Here is a 22678-nt window from a genome sequence, read left to right as displayed (position 1 = left end):
TGGATAGGCCATTGTCTACCACTAAATATTTTTTTAAAGTTTTTTAAAAATCCCATGAATCCCATTATCTTCCACTAACTTTTTATTTAAATGATTAAAACCTCATGCCCCCATTATTTTACTCCTAGTGCTCTATATTTAATTATATTTCATAGTAGTAAATTATGGGGTATGATAATTCTCCCCCTCTAAAAGAAATTTCGTCCTCGAAATTCATCAGAATCTGAAAGTAAATTGAGATTATGTCTCTGATAGATCATTTAGTGGAGAAAGCTAATTTTGTCTTAGGGTCTTACGAAACTCAGATATAAAAAGAGTGTTGTTAGAAATGTATGGCATGAATCAGAATTAACAATAAATATACCTGCAGAAGTATTAAACTCAATTCGATCACCAGAACTTAGGGTAGTGTAAACAAGAGCAGGCTGTCGAGCCTCAGAAGCATCTAGTCCTCTACTCTGCGATCGGGCTCTATTGTCAACCCTAGAAATAGATCCGGAAGCCATACCCTGACTATGACTCATATATGGAATCTGAGCAGAGGTCTAAGAACGTATAGAAGTCTGAACAGCTGTCTGATTGACAGGAGCTGGATATGGACAATTTCTCAAGAAGTGCTTGCTAGATCCACAACCAAAACAAGTACCCATCTTCTTACGACACTCCCCTCCGTGTTGATTTCCACAGAACTCACAACTCAAATTCGAAGTGGAATATACAGAATCCTCTCGACTAGCTACAGTATGTGGAGGAGATGCAGGCCTCGAATCAGACCGACTCATTTGATGAGGAACAATACGAGATATTTTATCAGGGCGTGAAAAAGGTGCAGACTGACCAGAAGGCTTCCTACAACTTTCTAGACATACTCTATCATTGTCAAGTGCAGAAGCCTCGACTTCCTCCGCGTGTCTTTTGCTCTCCCAACTACAACATCGAATACCTCATCCTGATGAGTAACTACCTGATGTCGCAAATCGAATCGAAGTCCCTGAGCAAAATTTCGACATCTATCTCTCTCGGTAGGTGCTAAACTGAATCCATACTTCAACAATTTCAAGAACTCAATCACGTACTCAGAAACGGTCATATCTCCCTGAACCAGGTCTTGAAACTGTTGTCGTCTCTGAGTTAAATAACGCTCTCCTAAGAAACGGCTCCTAAAGCACTCTCTAAAGAAATCCCAAGTCAAACGATCGGTCTGAACACTACTAACCACTGACTCCCACCAGGTGTGAGCATTCCCATCCAACATAAAAATTGCTCCTAAATAACATCGATGCAGATCTAAACCTAATTGATCCATGTGTCGCTCAGTATCACTAAGCCAATCCTCAGCCTCAGTCGGATCTCCACCAGTAAGACCACTAAATGTCCTGACTCCATTTCCAATAAGGGTCTGAGAGATAGGAACCTCGGGTATAATGCCAGCAGTTCTGACAGCTCCCTGAATCATCTGAAGAAATTGTCTACCAAAATTCTCATCTAATACAACTCTGGTAGACTCGGGCTCAGTACCAGTAGCTCCTCTTATCGGAGTAGTAATGCCAATACCAGAAGCAGAAGGCAAATTCCTCGGGGTCGTAGTAGCAGGATCATATATCGAAGGTTGGGGATCTATACTTATCTCATCTACTGGGTCTGCAAATCTAGGCACTCTGCCGCGACCACGGCTAGTTCGACGACCACGTCTAGTACTCATCTTGGTGGATCTTGAGTTTACTACAGAAGATAAAACCTAGGATTAGATAGGCACTTGGAGTCTCGAACACAATTAAAATCATAAAAAATTTGTGACATGACCTTACTGACTTATTTTGTAAAACATTTCAAAACCGTATTTTCAGTTTGGATTCATTCACAGTCCGAGGTTTAAAACCAAAAACTCTTATACCAATAAATGTAATCCCCTAAACACGGCCTATGCGTTTCGGCTAAGTCTAGCAGATTACATTAAAGATTTTGAAAGACATTTTCGAAAAACATTTTTCAATAATTTATATATAAGTATATAATAATTAACGATAAAAACTAAATTCAAAATATAAAACATGAAAGATACTAGGTAAAATATTACATAAAATAAATCTGGAGCATTGAAAATCAAATATCAGTAACAACAACAGAAAACATTATAAAACGATAAATACTTCAGAAATAAGGTACATGTCACCATAATTAAAAACAGTTCAGAAAATAGAATATTACAACAAAATACTCTAAACTAAATGTACCAATCAACCAAGTGCCTTATACGGAGTGTCTATCCGAGAGTATCTGAAAGGGGTAAATAATTTGAAAAGTGAGCTAGAGGCTCAGTGTGTCCCAACAGTGCAGAAATAAAAACATACAGTTATGATTTTCAAAAGCAGTGCATATCACAATCATTAAAACATCGTAGGAGTTTTTAATTTAAAAACTCCGCATCGTCCTCCAACCGAATGCCATGTCCAGATCCCCAGAAATGCACAACCTAAGGGAGTACCTTGGGGCCTGCGAGCCTATCTAAGCCAATTCTCGGGGCCATAAAGGCTTACCCAAGAAAATCTCAGGGCCGCAGAGCCTACCTAAGGCTCGACTTAGGTCCATAAGGAATTACCAATCGGTGTTGAACCTATCCGAGGAATTACCAACAGCGATTTAACCTGCCAGAGTCTTCATACCAGAACCCAGAGTACCCCATAGAAAACATTTTTCAGACGGTAACCAGTAGTAACAGTAATTCAGAGTTCAGACAGATTATCAGTTCAGTAATCCAGTGTTCAGAAATCGGGCAATCATGCTTTTCATTTCAGTAAATCCAGAATCAGATAAATCATTCAGTAGACAAATCAGATCAAAAATTGTATTTTAAATCAGAGAAAACAATTATGTTCACATGAGATTTCAAACATATTTAAAATATTTATACTGCAAATAAGGAACACACCTCGATAACAGGATCAGTCTGGCAATATCTATCAAGTACCAGCTTCACTAGGCTCTTCGACTGAACGTGAATCTAAGTCATATCAGAACAGGGTTATATTTGGAATAATATTCTAAAAAGAATAACTAACAGGGTTTCAGAAATATACGTGTATTCATGGCTTCTCGTGGAAGAGCGGATCGGGAGGAACCGAGTCGAGTAGTGAAACAGTCTGGAGATCCCCGAGTACCTTTAACATGACTATAATTAGTCCTTCACCATTTTGTTCAATTAACTAAATTAAAACACTTAGATAAATATGAATTTTTCAGGTTTACGGGTTAATTCGGAGGCTTTCGAGTCTAAATTTGACCAAACCGATTGCAGAATCGGAATCAGTATATTGGAAAACATAAAATATGACTTTTTGAAAATTCAAATTCTTGGTCAGAGTCAAAGTCAACGGGTTTGACTGATAATTTGGAGGCCTTCGGGTTCGAATTTTGAAAAACAGACTTTGGAAACGGATTTGGGACGTCGAAAAATGTCAGAATAGGTATACTTGAACAAAATCAAAGGTCGTTTAATGGCCGTTTAAAGCCAATCAAAGTTATGGTCAAAGGTGCTCAAAAGTCCACATTCAACTATTTCGAAAATAACATTTTTCTAATAATTACGAAAATATCACCTTTTTTCGAAATAATTACCAAAATATCACTTTTCAAAATAATTACCAAAATATCGCGTTTTCAAAATAATTACCAAAATATCACCTTTTCGAAATAATTACTAAAATATCACTTTTTCGAATTAATTACCAAAATATCAGTTATTCGAAATAATTACCAAAATATCACTTTTTCTCAAAATATTTACAAAACTAACATCTTCTTAACAATACTTACGAAACTATCATTTTTTAACAATATTTACGAAACTAACATTTTTTTAACAATATTTACAAAATACCACCATAACCGAAATTAATTACATATTAGTCACTCTTTTCAAACTATTCCCAGAGTAACACCATAACCAAAATTAATTACGTATTTATCACCCATCTAAACCAACAACAACTATAATATGTTTTCAATCTAAACACTGAAATATTATCCAAATTAAACGATCTAACTTTACCTACGGCGAATGGACGAAACAAGAAGATTGTTGGAATGGTCGGAATCGAAAAAACTTAAAACGACGATCGGGGTTTTAAATGTCGATTTCCCTTCTCGATTCAACCTATTTACGACTGATTTCGGAACCTGGTTAGTCGGGGTTGGACCGATGGTCGCTGCTGAGACTGAAGGACAAGACGGTGTACCAACCACCGATCGAAGGAGGCAGGTCGAAAAGTGTCAAGGGTGAGCTTAATGAAAAATTTTCAGTTTTGGGTTTAATGCACGGGAAGAGTATTTTTGCAGAACTAATGGGCTATCTCCTAATATAATATAAACCACCATCTCATGTTTTGAATAAAAATATACCACATGTGATGGTGGATAGGCAATTGTCTACCACTAAATATTATTTTAAAGTTTTTTAAAAATCCCATGAATCCCATTATCTTCCACTAACTTTTTATTTAAATGATAAAAACCTCATGCCCCCATTATTTTACTCCTAGTGCTCTATATTTAATTATATATCATAGTAGTAATTTATGGGGTATGACAATTCTCCCCCTCTAAAAGAACTTTCGTGCATGTCATACCAACTGACATTAAGATCATCTTTAGGGAATAATTGCAAACATATAACCCTTTTGATTTGATTTTCAAGATTATTCTTAAATAATTCAGTGGAAACTTTGACTAGACCTCATCAACGAGAATGAGCAATGTCATCATTCAATTTGATCTCGGGCAACGATTAGCGCTTTATGAATAAGCGATGTCATTTTCAAAGTCAAAATATCTTTAAAAAATTATATTTCCTCAGTAAGAAGGAACAACGTTGTCTTCAGTTTCTAAGTCTTAAGAATGACTGGTCGTCCTCAACAAGAAAACCATGTCAAACCAAAATATCAAAATACAACCAGATCTCCCTGTAACCCCCTAAACCCGGCCTATGGGTTTCGGCTAAGTCTAGCAGATTACATTAAAGATTTTGAAAGACATTTTTCAAAAAACATTTTTCAATAATTTAAAATCATGTTCCAAATGACCTTTATATATAAGTATATAATAATTAAAGATAAAAACTAAATTCGAAGTATAAAACATGAAAGATACGAGGTAAAATATTAAATAAAATAAATCTGGAGCATTAAAAATCAAATATCAGTAACAACAACAGAAAAAGTTATAAAACGATAAATACTTCAGAAATAAGGTACATGTCACCATAATTAAAAACAATTTAGAAAACAGAATATTACAACAAAATACTCTAAACTAAATTTACCAATCCTCCAAGTGCCTGATACGGAGTGTCTATCCAGAGTATCTGAAAGGGGTAAAATAATTTGAAAAGTGAGCTAGAGGCTCAGTGTGTCCCAACAGTGCAGAAATAAAAACATACAGTTATGATTTTCAAAACTAGTGCATATCGAAATCATTAAAACATCATAGGAGTTTTTAATTTAAAAACTCCGCATCGTCCTCCAACCAAACGCCATGTGCAGATCCCCAGAAATGCACAACCTAAGGGTGTACCTTGGGGCCTGCGAGCCTACCCAAGCCAATTCCCGGGGCCATAAAGTCTTACCCAAGAAAATATCAGGGCCGTAGAGCCTACCCAAGGCTCGACTTAGGTCCATAAGGAATTACCAATCGGTGTTGAACCTATCCGAGGAATTACCAACAACGATTGAACCTGCCAGAGTCTTCATACCAGAACCTAGAGTACCCCGTAGAAAACATTTTTCAGACGATAACCAGTAGTAACAGTAATTCAGAGTTCAGACAGATTATCAGTTCAATAATCCAGTGTTCAGAAATTAGAAATCGGGCAATCATACTTTTCATTTCAGTAAATCCAGAATCAGATAAATCATTCAATAGACAAATCAGATCAAACATTGTATTTTAAATCAGAGAAAACAATTATGTTCACATGAGATTTCAAACTGATATTTAAAATATTTATACTGCACATAAGGAACACACCTCGATAACAGGATCAGTTCGGAAAAATCTATCGAGTACCAGATTCACTAGGCTCTTCGACTGAACGTGAACCTAAGTCATATCAGAACAAGGTTATACTTGGAAACATATTCTAAACAGAATAACTAATAGGGTTTCAGAAATATACGAGTATTCATGGCTTCTCGTGGAAGAGCGGATCGGGAGGAACCGGGTCGAGTAGTGAAACAGTCTGGAGATCCCCGAGTACCTTTAACATAACTATAATTAGTCCTTCACCATTTTGTTCAATTAACTAAATTAAAACACTTAGATAAATATGAATTTTTCAGGTTTACGGGTTAATTTGGAGGCTTTCGAGTCTAAATTTGACCAAACCGATTGCGGAATCAGAATCAGTATATCAGAAAACATAAAATACGACTTTTTGAAATTTCGAATTCTTGGTCAAAGTCAAAATCAATGGGTTTGACTAATGATTTGGAGGCCTTCGGGTTTGAATTTGGAAAAACGGACTTCGGAAACGAATTCGGGACGTTGAAAAATGTCAAAATAGGTATACTCGAACAAAATCAAAGGTCGTTTAATGGCCGTTTAAAGCCAATCAAATTTATGGTCAAAGGTACTCAAAAGTCCACATTCAACTATTACGAAAATAACATTTTTTTAATAATTACCAAAATATCACCTTTTTTCGAAATAATTAGCAAAATATCACTTTTCTAAATAATTACCAAAATATCATTTTTTTCAAAATAATTACCATAATATCACTTTTTCTAAATAATTACCAAAATATCACTTTTTCTCAAAATATTTACAAAACTAACATCTTCTTAACAATATTTACGAAACTATCATTTTTTTAACAATATTTATGAAACTAACATTTTTTAACAATATTTACAAAATACAACCATAACCGAAATTAATTACATATTAGTCACTCTTTTCAAACTATTCCCAGAATAACACCATAACCAAAATTAATTACGTATTTATCACCCATCTAAACCAACACCAACTATAATATGTTTTCAATCTAAACACTGAAATATTATCCAAATTAAACGATCTGACTTTACCTACGGCGAATGGACGAAACAAGACGATTGTTGGAATGGTAGGAATCGACAAAACTTAAAACGACGATCAAGGTTTTAAATGTCGATTTCCCTTCTCGATTCAACCTATTTGTGACTGATTTTAGAACTGGGTTAGTCGGGGTTGGACCGATGGTTGCTGCTGAGACTGAAGGACAAGACGGTGCACCACCCACCGATCGAAGGAGGCAGGTCGAAATGTGTCAAGGGTGAGCTTAATGAAAAAATTTTAGTTTTGGGTTTAATGCACGGGAAGAGTATTTTTGTAGAATTAATGGGCTGTCTCATAATATAATATAAACCACCATCTCATGTTTTGAATAAAAATATACCACATGTGATGGTGGATAGGCCATTGTCTACCACTAAATATATTTTTCAAGTTTTTTAAAAATCCCATGAATCTCATTATCTTCCATTAACTTTTTATTTAAATGATTAAAACCTCATGCCCCCATTATTTTACTCCTAGTGCTCTATATTTAATTATATGTCATAGTAGTAATTTATGGGGTATGACAGTCCCCAACGAGAAGGAGCAATGTCATCAATAGATTCAAAACTGAGCAATGATTAATTCTCCTCAACAACAAAAAGCAATGTCATTGTCAATTTCTAAATATTTTGAGGCACTCAGATTTCCTCAACGTGAAGGAACACCACTATCTCAGATGTGCCATCGTTTGAACGCTACCAGAAGTCCTCAACATGAAGGAACAATGTCGCTTTCAAAGTTCAAATCCATGGATGATATTTAATTCCACAACCTATTTTATCAAGTTTCACAGTTAGAAAAAATATGTGTCTTCTTAATCTTTGCCTTATTCTCGTCATGAGATAATAGGCAAAGAGGGCATCTGTAGACACCATATTTTGTCTGAATAATATTATCTTAATATTTAATTATTAGTATTAATTATTTGTTGATAATTTTATTTTGCTTTATTTAAGTTCATTAATTATAGTTGTGTATGTAAATTATTATAATTAAATATATATATATATGTGTGATTAATATTTAAGATCTTAGTTAATTATGCATATAAAAGTTATGTTAAATTTCAAATATGGTTATATAATTAATAAATATTATGTATATAGTAGATAATTATAAATTATAAATATGGTTATATAATTAATAAATATTATGTATATAGTATATAATTATAAATAACACTATTTATTATTAATTTTACAGGCCTTATTACAAGAACCAACCTAACAGGACCAAGGATGAAAACCCAAACACATTTAGGGTTTCATCATATAATGGATAGCCTCCTAATCTACACCATCGTATCAAGGAGGAGATTAATGGCCCAAATGCAACTCTAATTAGAGTTTTTAACCCTAAATATATAAAGCAACCACCCTCACTGCCAACAAAGGGAAACCACATGGCCAGTGCTTATAGTACACGTCGCTTGACTTTTAGATTCCCCAGTCGCCTGAGCCATCGTCGATGACTCCCAAGCCATTGTCGTTATCAAATTCGACCGAACAGTGGAAAAAAATACAACCAAATTAGTCAAAAATCTAATCAAATCCAATAACCCAATAAATAAATTGTGAAAATCTCGTTAAATATTGGATAATACTAGGGAAATCATTCCCCTATGAGAAGATATCATGAGTTCCATCCAAGAACCACCAAAAATGGGGGCAAACAACAAAAAGGAAGGGAGATTCAATAAAGACATTCGAACCAAGAGACAGAAAAAAACCAAAAAAATAAATATATTCGAACAAAAAAGAGACACACCTTTAGCAAGGATTGGCCACTGACTGCTTCACCAGCGATGATCAACTCCATAATCGAAGGTAAATTTTGTAACTTTAGTGATTGGGTTGATTTTTTTTTTGTTTAGGTATTGTTGGGTTATGTTTTAGAGAATTGGTTGTAAAAGGGGCCATATTGAAGAGGGGTATAGAGCGTTCTCCACTTCGTGGCAGTCAGAGGCTTGGTTAGTCCCCATTGGCGACGTAGAAGGAATGAGAAAAAAAGGGAAAATAAGAGAGAGCTTGGGTTATTATTTTGGGTGGTTTAGGAATTGAAACCCTAAGGACCAATTTTTGGGCTATTTTTGGCATAATTTTTTGGTTTTATTTTAGACGCCTAGCGGCATCGTTTTAAAGATGAAGCATTAATGCTTTAGCTTCTCTTTTGGGGTAAATCACTTGTTAGATCCCCATATTTTATAACCTCATCGTGTGGACACTAATTGAAACTTTATGATATTTTGTTTTGGGCACTTAATTCCCCATATTTATATTTAAGTCACCATCACATATATTATGCGATTTTCGTTAATGTCTGACTCTGGCTATAATATTTGCGAATCTTTCATTTCGGTCACTGTTTTGTATATTGTTTACTTTATGTATACTTCTCATTTATCATTCTAAATTTCCAATTTGTTTTATTTTAGTCCTTTGCTTTATTATATGCGAAAATGACTATTCAGTCTCCATGTCCTTAATTTCTGACTTGTTTACATTGCGACTGTTTTATTTTGGGACAGTTTTGATGTATTCACATGATTGGACCATCTTACTTTTGTTGATCTTTGATTTAGTCCTTTTTTTTTGTCTTGAAGTTGTTTATTTGAACTCTGGTAATTTCTTCCTTTTTATTTTAGTGTTTATCATGTGAAAGTGACATTTATTGTAGGGAAATTTTAGCGTGGTAATAAATATTGGTTGCTAAATATAAAATATTGATATATATATATATATATAATATTTCATGACCCTTATATATATTGTTTTTATCGATATTTTCAAATGATTAAAAAAATACTCATTTTATTTGCCAAAATTTAATGTCTTTAGTAGTCGGAACCATTTTCAAAAATCTTTATCGTAGAATGGACATGAAAAGCACTACCTCATGGATGAAGTGTGATTCAAGAGCATTCGAAAAAGTGTGATCTTGAAATAAATTGAGTGTTTTTTATCTATTAAAACGTTAGGAATGTTTTAATTTACCATTTTATTTTACTATTGACAATTTATGTTTTTAGGGGAAAAAGGTAATAGATATTTCATGCAAGTTCTGATATCTGTTTCTTATTCAATTTAATATTTTAAACAATTCAAGGAGAGAATATTCTTTTACAGATAAGAAATAAATAAGATAGCTTTCCTGATGGAGGATTGCAAACCTTGAGAATTCTTTTTCAAGTCAAAGAATTTTCCCTAATAATTAATTTTGAATAAACTATTCAATGATCAATAAAATGATCGTACTTTAAAAATTGATTCAAATATACAATGTCTACCATTTACAAAAATGTGTAAGCGACTAAGTACCAATTTCTAGGCATGATGGGGTGTTTATCCGTCCCCACTTGTAATCGATTCATGAACCTTTAAAAATACATTTTTGTAATGCATACCAATTTGTGTCTTTAAAATGATATTTTTAAAGGTATTTTAAAAGGCATTTTTAGGTATTCGACCTACTTAACATAAAGGTCGATGGAAGCTCCAATTCGTAATAATCAATTTAAAAAGTCGAGTTTCTTAATAAAGTCATAATTGTTCTTAAAATAAAAAAATAAAAATTGATTATGACACTCTGTTCAGAAAATTCTTCCTCGTACATGCGTTGTTGTTCTGCCTCCATAAACGGCATGGGACATGTATTGGATACATCCAATTGGAGAGAATGTGGTATTCGTGGTGGTGGGATCGGTGTTCAACTTGTCACCTTTACAACAATTTTCTTCTTGGGCCATTGTCAGAGATTGGAAAATGAAACAAAAAATAAGAAGGAAAGAAATAATATAGAACCTTTTGGGATTTAGGAGATAAACAACTGAAAAGAAAGTGAAAGGGAAAGTAAATGGGCTTTTTAGGGTTGTTGGGGTTATTAATGGTGTCGTGTAAAAATGGGAAATGGCCAGTTATATAGAGATAAGATGAAGGGATAAAATTCAAATGGACGATTGTGATTGGTGGAAGTGGATGGCTGGTGATGATGGGGTAGATCATGGATAACAACTCACATTAACCTTTTACCTTTAAAAATTTCCGTCAACTGGCAATTTCTGCTTGCAATGCATATAACATCAGTCATGCAAAATACTGGTGAATGTTGGTCAGTGCTAGCAGAAGTACAAGCATGATGTTGGAAGTAATAGGCATCCCCTAAACAGAAAAAGAATTAAATGTAAACCAATATAATGTTAAAGACGACTTATTTAAAATAGAAAAAATGGAAACTTAAAAGGAAAAAGGTTCGCTGAGTGTAATGGACGCGATATACGGGGTTTTTTTTGGTAAAAAGGCTTCAAATGTTGCCTATTAAATTTGAATATGTTTCCATCCACCAAGTTATTTAAGATCACAATGCCATGAGGAAAAATCTCAAGTATTTCAAATGTACCAAGCCATCTGGATACACTTCCGAGGAAATAACTTGAATTAAGAGTTGAATAACAAGACATGTTGTCCAGTGTGAAATTTCCATGGCAAAATATGTTTGTCATGCCATTTCTTACTTTTTCTTTATAAATTCAAACATTCTCATAAGCATCAATTCGAAGATCTTATAAGTCTTTGAGGTCCAACATTCATTTTATATCAGTAACATCCAAATCAAAGTTTAGTTTCTTCAAAGCACACATGGCTTTATGCTCCACCTCCACGAGCAAATGAAAAGCTTTTCCAGACACTAAGCAATATACAATATAGAGACATGCCCAATGGGGTCTCCTGAGTTATCCTATAAGCCCATAGTGCTTCATTGAGGCGTAATGACCAATCCTTCCTTGAAGGATTTACAACCTTTTCCAGAATTTATTTTATCCCACAGTTAGAAACTTCAACTTGACCATTTTTTTAAGGATGATATATTGTAGAAACTCAATAGCTTAATATATATATCTTTGTAATGCCTTAGCAATTTTCTTACCAACAAATTGGAAAATTTTATCATTGATGGACACCCTTGGTGTTCCAAAGAGAGTAAAAATATTTTTGTGGAGAAACCTTAAAAATCCCTTAGCATTGCTTGTAGGAGATTCTAATCTTCCACCTACTTAGATACATAGTCAACATCAACTAGGATAAAGAGGTTTCTACATGATGATGTATATGGTCCCATGAAATCCAATCCATAGAGATTAAACAATTCAATTTCTAAAATAGGTTGCATCGGTATTTCATTACGACAATAAATGTTGTCAATTCGTTGGCATCGATCACATCGTATGACAAAATCATTGGCATCCTTGACCAGCGAAGGCTAATAGTAACCAGATTGAATAACTTTTGCTTCAGTACACATACCCCTAAAATGACCACCATAAGGTGCATCATGATTTTAATACATAATACTTTGCTGCTCACATTCAGGGACTTATCTTCGTAAATTCTGATCGTTACATTGATGAAAGAGGTAAGGGTCATCCTAATGATAGGCTCTAACATATTTCAAAAAAACAAATTATTCCTTGGTAATTTAAGTTAGGTGGAAACATGACACTTACTAAATAATTAACAAAGTCCACATACCAAGGAAACGCCTCAATGAAGAGTAATATTTGATATGGGAAAGCATCAGGGATCAGTAACATTTTGCCATCTTCACTTCATAATTCCAAATAAGATAAATGGACAACAAACATATTCTTAGGTCATTTCTTGTCTCATATTTCAATATCAAATTCTTGAAACAATAATACACATCGTATTAATATTGTCTTAGTTTATTTCTTGGAAAAGAAATGCTTCAAAGCCGAATGATCAATGTAGAAAATAATATTGCTTCCAACAAGGTAATATCAAAATTTATCAAAGGCAAACACAACATCTAGCAATTCCTTATCGGTTCTGGTGTAATTGATTTGAGCCTGATTTAGTGTTCTGCTAGCATAATGTATAACATGTAAGACTTTTTATTTCTGTTACCCTAGCAATGGACGTACAATATGGTCACTGGCATCGCACATAAGCTCAAATTAAAGAATCCAATTTGATGCCACTGCAATAAGGACATTTACTAAATTTAAATTAATTATTTCGAAGGATTATAACACTTCATCATCAACAAAAAATTTCATATTTTTTTCCAACAAATAACATAATGGTCTAGCAATTTGGGAGAAGTTTTTGATGAACCTTCGATAGAATCCAGCATGTCCAAGGAAACTTCTTACCAATTTCACATTAGTGGAAGGTGGAAGCATCTCAATAAATTCTATCTTAGCTTTGTCTACTTCAATTCCCACATGAGAAATTTGATGCCCTATCATTATTCTCTCAATTAACATGAAATGACATTTTTCCCAATTTAGAACTAAATTGGTTTCTTTACATCTTTGCAATTAAACAACCCAATTGACGATAAATTGATCAAAATTTTGACAAAAAATAGAAAAATCATCGATGAAAAATTTCAAGTAATCTTCAATCATATAAGAGAATATCACCATCATACATCATCGAAATGTTACTAGAGCATTGCACAATCCGAATGACATTCATCTAAAAGAAAAAGTAACATATGGGCAAGTGAAAGTGGAATTCTATTGATCTTCAAGGGCTATGGATATCTAGTTATATCCACTATACCTATAAAAAAAAATAGAAAGTCTTGTCGACAAGACGATCCAACATTTGATCGATGAATGGTAACGAGAAGTGATTTTTCCTTGTGGCTTTATTGATCTTTCTATTATCGATACAAATTTTCCAATCAGTTGTTGTACGTATTGCCACAAGTTCATTCTTCTGAATAGAGACTATAGTAATCCAACCTTTCCTTGGAACGCATTGCACAGGGATTACCCAATTACTTTAGGAGATTGTGTATATGACTTTAGCATCCAACCATTTGATGATCTCTTTCTTAACAACTTCTTTCATAACTAGATTTAGCCTTTTTTTTTCCTCAATAGAACTGTTGTTGGGTTCTTCTAGTGGTATTTTGTGTATACAAAATGTTGGATTAATGCCTTTAATATCAATGATACTCCAAGCAATTGCCTGCCTATGCCGCTTTAGAACAACAATCAGTTTATCCTCTTGTGATGCTTCGAACTTCGCTGCAATAATGTTAGGTATGGCTCATAAATATACCAGTAAAGAGGACAGGAGATGGAGCGGAGTGAGCGAAGCGAACATCAACTGTCCTTACAAAGAAAATCTCGTTGTGGGGTTACGAATTATGTGGGTTGGGGGTGCGGGGGCGTAGCCCCCGCGGTACGGTACATGGTTAATTTTGTAATTATGTACCAGGGTTTTCTATTATAAATAGAGATGTAACCTAGACCTAAAATATCATTGAATAAAAACTTCTAGCGCCGCCTAGGCACCGAGGACGTAAGCACATTGCCGAACCTCGTAAAATTCTCGTGTTCTTTTGTTTTCTTTACCCGTTTTCGTCAACAATTGGTGTCAGAGATGTCAGGAGCAAAATTCGAAGTCGCGAAATTCGATGGTCAGGGTAACTTCGGATTATGGCAAACGAGGGTGAAGGATCTATTGGCGCAGCAAGGGATCTTGAAGGCTTTGCGATCTACAAAGCCGGCGTCGATGGATGAGGAAGATTGGGAAGAATTGCAGCAGCGAGCGGCAGGAACCATACGATTATGCTTGGCGGACGAGGTCATGTATCACGTCATGCATCTATCGTCTCCAGACGAAATTTGGAGGAAGTTGGAAAGTCAGTTTATGTCCAAATCCTTAACGACAAAACTGTATCTGAAGCAGCGGCTGTATGGGCTGAAGATGCAGGACGATCACAATTTGGCGCAACACGTGAATGTCTTCAATCAAATCGTTTCTGATCTGGCTCGGCTTGATGTGAAAATTGAGGATGAAGACAGAGCGATGATTCTGTTGTGTTCGTTGCCTCCCTCTTACGAACACATGGTGACTACTCTTACATATGGGAAAGAGACTATCAATGTTGAGGAGATTACTGCAGCCTTGTTGGCTCACAACCAGCGGAAGCAGAATGCAGGGGAAAGCTCTCAAGCCGATAGCTTATATGTCAAGGGTAATCGAGATCGTGGACGGAAGCCAGAGAAGGCAGGGTCCGGGAAGCGGAATTACAGATCCAAATCCAGGGATAAGAAGACGATTCACTGTTACAAGTGCAAGGAGGCGGGACATATGAAGCGAGACTGTCCGAAGTTGAAAAAGCAGACAGATGAGAAGCGTGATGGCTCATCCAAGTCTGTGAACGTGGTCGAGGATGATAATTCTGATTGCAGTGAGGGTGATATGCTTTCTATTTCAACGACACAATTGACGGATGCTTGGATTCTTGATTCTGGATGTTCTTATCACATCACGCCAAATAGGGAATGGTTTTCGACACACAGGCCGGTTAATTCTGGTTCGGTTTATTTGGGTGATGATCGATGTTGCAATATTGTTGGTATTGGTGATGTCAGAATTAAGATGCACGATGGCTCCGTTCGGACGTTGAGTGGTGTTCGACATATCCCAGACTTGAAGAAGAATTTGATTTCCTTGGGCACTTTGCACAAGAATGGTTTTATCCCTAAGGCTGACGAGGATAGGGAAACCATTCGGATTGTTAAAGGAGCATTGACTGTGATGAAAGGCAAGATGACTGCAGGGAATATCTACAGATTGTTAGGGAGTACCGTTGCAGGTGGAGTTCACTCTGTTGAGTCCTGTGATGATACGACAAAATTGTGGCATATGCGCCTTGCTCATCTTAGTGAACGTGGTATGGCAGAATTACACAAGAGAAACTTGTTGCATGGTGTCAAAAGCTGTAAGCTCGATTTTTGCAAGTATTGTGTTCTTGGTAAACAGACTAAAGTCCGTTTCAAGACTGCGAAGCACACAACTCAAGGGATTCTTGATTATGTGCATTCTGATGTATGGGGGCCTTCCACGACATCGTCTTTGGGTGGATCTAGGTACTATGTTACTTTTATTGATGATTTTTCACGGAAAGTTTGGGTGTATTTTTTGAAACAGAAATCTGAAGTTTTTGAGAAGTTCAAGCTGTGGAAAGCTGAGGTAGAAAACCAAACAGGACGAAAAATCAAGTGTTTGCGGTCTGACAATGGTACGGAGTACACAGATTCACAGTTCCTACAATTCTGTAAGGAGCATGGGATTCAGAGGCATTTTACAGTGCGCAAGACACCACAACAGAATGGTGTTGCAGAACGAATGAACAGGTCGTTGAATGAAAGAGCCAGATGTTTGCGGTTGAATGCGGGGCTTCCCAAACACTTCTGGGCTGAGGCTGTTAACATGGCATGTTACCTTATCAACAGATCGCCAAGGGCATCGCTGGCTGGGAAAGTTGCAGAAGAGGTATGGACTGGTCATGATGTTAGTTTTGATAACTTACGGATTTTTGGTTGTCCTGCTTATGTGCATGTACCTGCTGATGAGAGATCCAAACTTGATGCAAAATCGAAGGAGTGCATTTTTCTGGGTTACAAGAAAGGTGTCAAAGGATTCAAGTTCTGGGATCCAGTTGCGAAGAAAGTTGTGATTAGTAGAGATGTCGTTTTTATGAACAATCCATGTTGCAGCAAAAGCAAGACACGACAGTGGTGGATTTCGAGCAGTTTCCAGTTGAGAAACCAGAAACTTCTCAACCGACTTCTGGTGGTTCCACTACGGATGATTTGCAGGATTATAGTCTCGCCAGAGACAGGGTGAGACGGACGAATATAAAGCCTCCGAACAGATTGGGTTTTGAAGACTTGGTATCTTTTGCACTTATTGTTAGCAGTGATGATCCGGTTACTTTTCATGATGCCGTTACTAGTCAGGAAAACGACAAGTGGATGGCAGCCATGGTTGAGGAGATGGAGTCTTTGAATCACAATCGCACATGGGAGTTAGTTCCCCTTCCTGAGGGTAAGAAGCCGATTGGTTGCAAATGGGTGTATAAGAAGAAACCAGTAGTAACAGAAAAAGAGGGGGAGAAGTTCAAGGCTCGTTTGGTAGCGAAGGGTTTTTCACAGCAGAAAGGAGTTGATTATGATGAAATCTTTTCTCCTGTGGTCAGGCACACTTCAATCCGAGCAGTACTTGCATTGGTGGCTAGTTGGGATTTGCATTTAGAGCAGATGGATGTTAAAACTGCTTTTTTGCATGGTGATTTAGAGGAGCAGATCTACATGCGGCAACCTGAAGGTTTCACTCAACCTGGAAACGAGCATTTAGTTTGCAGATTGAAGAAATCTTTGTACGGGTTAAAACAGTCTCCGAGACAGTGGTATAAACGGTTTGACTCCTATATGATCAAGATTGGCTACAACCGATGTGAGTATGATTGTTGTGTCTATGTTAAGAGCCTTGATGATGGTTCTTTTATTTTTCTATTACTGTATGTTGATGATATGTTGATTGCTGCGAAGAACATGGATGATGTTATTGGTTTGAAAACTTTATTGAGTCAGGAATTTGATATGAAGATTTAGGTGCTGCAAAGAAAATTCTTGGAATGGAAATTTGCAGGGACAGAGACTCAAGGAAACTGCGGCTATCTCAACGGGGTTATGTTGAGAAATGCTAGAAAGGCTTGCGATGAGCAGCGCGAAACCAATTAGCACTCCATTGGCGAATCACTTTAAGCTCTCATCAGAACAGTGCCCCAAGACAGATAAGGAAGCTGAAGATATGGCAAAGGTTCCGTATTCTAATGCTGTTGGCTGCTTGATGTATGCGATGGTATGTACTCGTCCTGATTTAGCTCATGTTGTTAGTCAAGTTTGTAAGTACATGTCTAAACCTGGTAAGCAACATTGGGATGCAGTCAAGTGGATCTTTCGGTACTTAAAGGGTACTGTGGGACATGGAATTGTTTTTGGGAGTCAGCGGGATAATCCTTTGGTTGTAGGATATGTGGATTAAGACTATGCAGGTGACTTGGATAATAGAAGATCTACGACAGGGTATGTCTTTACTCTTGGTGGAGGGCCTATTTGTTGGAAGTCTACTGTTCAATCTATTGTGGCTCTATCTACAACTGAAGCTGAGTACATGGCAGCGGCTGAAGCTGCAAAAGAAGCTTTATGGCTTACTGGTTTAGTGAAGGAGTTGGGTGTTCAACAAGGTGGAGTTCAGTTGCTTTGTGATAATCAAAGTGCTATTCACTTGGCTAAGAATCAGGTGTATCGTGCTAGAACTAAACATATTGATGTAAGGTTCCACAAGATCAGAGAGTTGGTTGCATCTGGAGAGGTTTTGTTTCAGAAGGTACATACTGATGAAAATGCCGCTGATATGTTCACTAAGCCAGTTACGACAGACAAGTTCAAGCATTGCTTGGACTTGTTGAATGTTTTGAGTTGTTAAAGAATCAAGGTAACCCAACCCACATTGAATTTTCCAAGAGGCAGGATATTCGCCAAGGTGGAGATTTGTTAGGTATGGCTCATAAATATACCAGTAAAGAGGACAGGAGATGGAGCGGAGTGAGCGAACATCAACTGTCCTTACAAAGAAAGTCTCGTTGTGGGGTTACGAATTATGTGGGTTGGGGCGTGCGTACGGTACATGGTTAATTTTGTAATTATGTACCAGGGTTTTCTATTATAAATAGAGATGTAACCTATACCTAAAATATCATTGAATAAAAACTTCTAGCGCCGCCTAGGCACCGAGGACGTAAGCACATTGCCGAACCTCGTAAAATTCTCGTGTTCTTTTGTTTTCTTTACCCGTTTTCGTCAACAATTAATAATAGGAAAAGTCTTTTCACTTCCAAGAAAGGCGTATTAAGATGCTCAAGCAAAGGCTGCAAATCAAGCGTGGATGGCTCTTTTATTAAAGGTTTAGGAGGTTGAATAGGCCGGTTGGGGGGTCCAATGACTCAAAGTGATGTATCTAATTCCCCTTGATTTCTTCATTCTCAGTTAACTCTTCTGTTGCACAACATTACTCATAACAACATTCATGATGTGGCATTCATCCTACTTCTACATGAAAACGTCAATAACATCAATAGAATAACATTCAACCTTGCCATAAAACATATGAAACATTATTCAAAACATTGAAATTAATGTGTTCATCATTTAAACACATAGTAAGTTCTCCCTTTTCAACATCTATTAAAGCTCGGCCGGTGGCAAGGAAGGGTCGACCAAGTATAATTGGGATATCCTTGTCAGCTTCGCAATCCAATATGATGCAGCAAGTGGGAAAAATGAACTTGTCAACTTTAAGTAGCATGTTTTCAACAATGCCACTAGGATGTATGGTGGATCTGTCAATGAGTTGTAAAGTCATAGTAGTGTGTCGTGCTTCTCCAATTCCAAATTTCCTAAAGATTTATAACTATATTAAATTAATGCTAACATCTAAATCACACAGTGCTTTTCCTATACCAAGTGCATGTATCGTAAATCAAGTAATAAATTAGAAAATTCAAGAGTTTCAACTGTCGAACCCACATAGAGCAAGATTTAATTACTAGAGAGTTGATGAAAAGATAAATGTTTAAGATGACCAACAAACAACATTATAGCAAAGGTATGACTCAGTATAATAAAGTGTCAGTTTGTGCTACAACATTCAAGGAGCATTAGATTAAGGATGGAATTTAGATGATAAATGATATCTTCTACTACGCTTGTACAGAAAACTATAAACTCATGCGTTGAGCAATGATTAACAATGTTTAATTAACAAGTATTAACCTTTATTAACCCAAATAATTAAATAAGTAATACTGCATAGCATTGGCAGCATACATCTCAATACACTAAATTGTTTCTCGCATATACCAATGTTGGTCAGAAGTTGATGCAATATCAAAATACACTTATGTCTAAATATCATAGATAGAGCAATCAATAAGATCATTTTACTTCGAAAAACATCCAATGAAGTTTAGCACACATAAGTAAAATAAAAGCATGAATCAGAACAAAAGCAATTACACAAACACATGCTTTTCATAACCAAATAACATCTCAGTGTTTAAGTAAACATCTAAATCTAACTTGCTACTTCCCTATCTCAATGGAGTAACAGGGATAAAAGATGATTTTCTCAATCACCGCTACTACACGGTAATGTTCCCTAGCTGATGCAACACTCCCTGGTAGTGGACATAGGCAGCCATGGTTGATCTGATAATAAAGATTGGGGAGAAAATATTGGAAGGTTAAAAATTAGATGATGTAATGGTGTGAAAGCCTCCTCTATTTATAGGCTAAAGGAATCAAATTTCACCCAATAAATTGCTCCACTTGTTGAGTGAAATGCAACTAATTGACAAATTGCCCAGTGAGCTATCATATTCTGGAAATTCCAATAACCATATGTAACATCAGCAGTTGCTAGCAGCTCTTGACGACTATCAAGCCTGCATCTCTTCATAGCATCACTTCCAGTAAAGAGTAATGCCACAACATAAGTGTACCATAATTCAACACTAACTATCAAATTTAGCCAAAGTTACTCAACCAACTATGATAATGCAAAATGTATAAAAATGTCTACAAATAACCTAACTATGCTTCTAATAATGTCCAAGCCCAAGCTCATCCCAAGTAAAAAGAACATATATAATAACTCTTTTTTGAGAGTTATCAGTTATATTAGTATTAAAATCAAAATTATTTCCTGTTTGCCACGAATGAGCATCCACTTTAGAAGCTCTTAGTAACCTTCCAATTCTAACCTTTCCCTTCGATTTTTTACATCCTAAAATAGTTAATCTAGTAGCATCATTAAGACCCTCTTCCTCAAACCAGGAGTTAAAACATTTGAAAGGACGAACACCCCAATTCTTGGTTTCCTCACATAAAACCTCTTCATTATGATCTGAAACGGATTTCTCCATCAACTTTTGGCCAACAAAGGGAAAAGAAAATAAAAAATCAGTATTGATTAGGAACCTATCCAAACAGACGAAAGAAGAAGGATTGTGGTTGTTTGACCAAGTGTATGAAAGTTCAGTTAAGGGGAGCTCCATGAGACCCGCCCCTTGGTGGTTGTTTGACCAAGTGTATGAAAGTTCAGTTAAGGGGAGCTCCATGAGACCCGCCCCTTGAACAAAGTCTCTGAGCAATCCTAATGTCATGTAGTTGACAGTAGACCCCATTTTCTCTTATATATTTAAAAAAACATTGAAATCGCTGGCCACACACCAAGGAATAGTGAAATGATCTAAACACACTAACAATTTATGGAAGAAAAAAGCCTTTTATGAATCAACAGATGGACGATATATGTTTATAAAACTACACCACAAATTTTTGCTCGAATCTCTCCAATCACCGCAATGAACCTCTGATTAATGTATTTATTACTGACTTTGAAGAAGCTAGAATCTCACATAGATCAAAGGGCTCCCGCAGATTCGTTAGCTGGAGAGAACACCCATCAACCTCTGCAAAATTCCATAATTTTCTAATACGACAATTCTTAATCTCTGCTAACTTTGTTTCTTGGAGGAAAATCAGCTTAGGTTTATTAAAGCGGATTAATCTACCAGCAGCTCTTACTTTCTCCTGTCTCGCAAAGAACCTCACACTCCATGTAATAACTGATATGTTCATTAAAAAAACAAACAAACAAACCCCCTAACAAATATTATAGCATTTCAAAACTTAAAGGATTTGCTGTAATTCCTCCTCAAGTTCCCTAACCTTTTTTATAATTACCTTCTTACAACCTTTAAAAGACAAATCTAAAATTCTGCTTAACTCCAGTACGGCTCTAGCTTACTCTAAATTATTGCCATTAAATTCCATCGACTTTTCGATGTGAACCGATGAATGCTTTGCAGGCGAATTATCTTCAAGGATTCCAGTAATATGTTTGCGAGTGTCTCTTCTGTATTGAGCTTTGCCATACCCATATCGTGGAAAACGAAAGAGAAAGGGGTTAATGAAATATTTGGTATTTGAAGATTTTCTTATAGACCACTCTTAAAAAATTGATTCTCAAACCCTTTAAAATTGAATATTTGATAATAAAGAAATCAACTCTTGTCTTGTAAATATTTTAAGTATTTGACCTATATAATCCAAAGATTATTGGCGAATCTCAAATTATTTTCAAAATTGGAATTTTACCAAAATTGTATGACTCGTTCCAAGATTTTGAAACGTTCTGACAACTTGACGACTCCACTAGAAACATTAAAGACTCAAACCTCTATTTAATTTACATTCCTTTCAATCTCAATTTTCAAATTTTCACAAATCATGCATTATTCTATTTTTTAAATAACGTGTAATACCCAATTTTGTCTGGACTCTAGACTTATCTAAATAAGTCATTTCTTTGGGGAATTTTAGAAAGTCCATTCACAAAGAACCTTAGATAAAAGAAAAGTGTTATCATATCAAAGAATATCATGGGAGAATCTTTCTATATAAGTGTGCTCTCCTATCATAGGGTAATCTTGTATGATTTTGACAAATCTTAAATTTCGATGTAAATGATCTAGACAATTGGATGTATGGAGACTCAACTCTAAATATAGGTATTCTCCTTCTCATTAAGAGGACTAAAAAGATAGAAAGTGAAACCGTCCAAAGTATTGTAACTTGAAGAGTAAGACTAATAGACGAGAATTTTTTTTATTGTTATATTTAATTTTA

General features: G+C 35.8%; 1 protein-coding gene across 1 annotated transcript; it reads right to left on the bottom strand.

The window, feature by feature from the left end:
• Positions 1-545: 545 nt before the first annotated feature.
• On the bottom strand, positions 546-1702 carry LOC120177580. Its single transcript, XM_039183677.1, has 2 exons — positions 1047-1702; positions 546-927 (listed from the first exon to the last, which is right to left on the bottom strand). Exons 1-2 carry the CDS (start codon positions 1700-1702, stop codon positions 546-548), a joined length of 1038 nt encoding a protein of 345 aa, XP_039039608.1.
• Positions 1703-22678: the final 20976 nt, after the last annotated feature.

The sequence above is a fragment of the Hibiscus syriacus genome, unplaced genomic scaffold, assembly GCF_006381635.1.
Source record: "Hibiscus syriacus cultivar Baekdansim isolate YM2019G1 unplaced genomic scaffold, ASM638163v2 tig00112293_pilon, whole genome shotgun sequence".
NCBI classification, from domain to species: domain Eukaryota; kingdom Viridiplantae; phylum Streptophyta; class Magnoliopsida; order Malvales; family Malvaceae; genus Hibiscus; species Hibiscus syriacus.
Note: the sequence above shows the minus strand (reverse complement) of the source record. Positions and strands in the feature narration are given on the sequence as shown.

Excerpts from the sequence above, each read along its gene's own strand:
- LOC120177580 (XM_039183677.1), bottom strand. The coding sequence starts at position 1,702 with ATGAGTACTAGACGTGGTCGTCGAACTAGCCGTGGTCGCGGCAGAGTG. Across the intron at positions 928-1,046 it reads GAGTTCTTGAAATTGTTGAA|TTGGGAGAGCAAAAGACACG; the intron begins GTATGGATTCAG and ends TCGATGTTGTAG.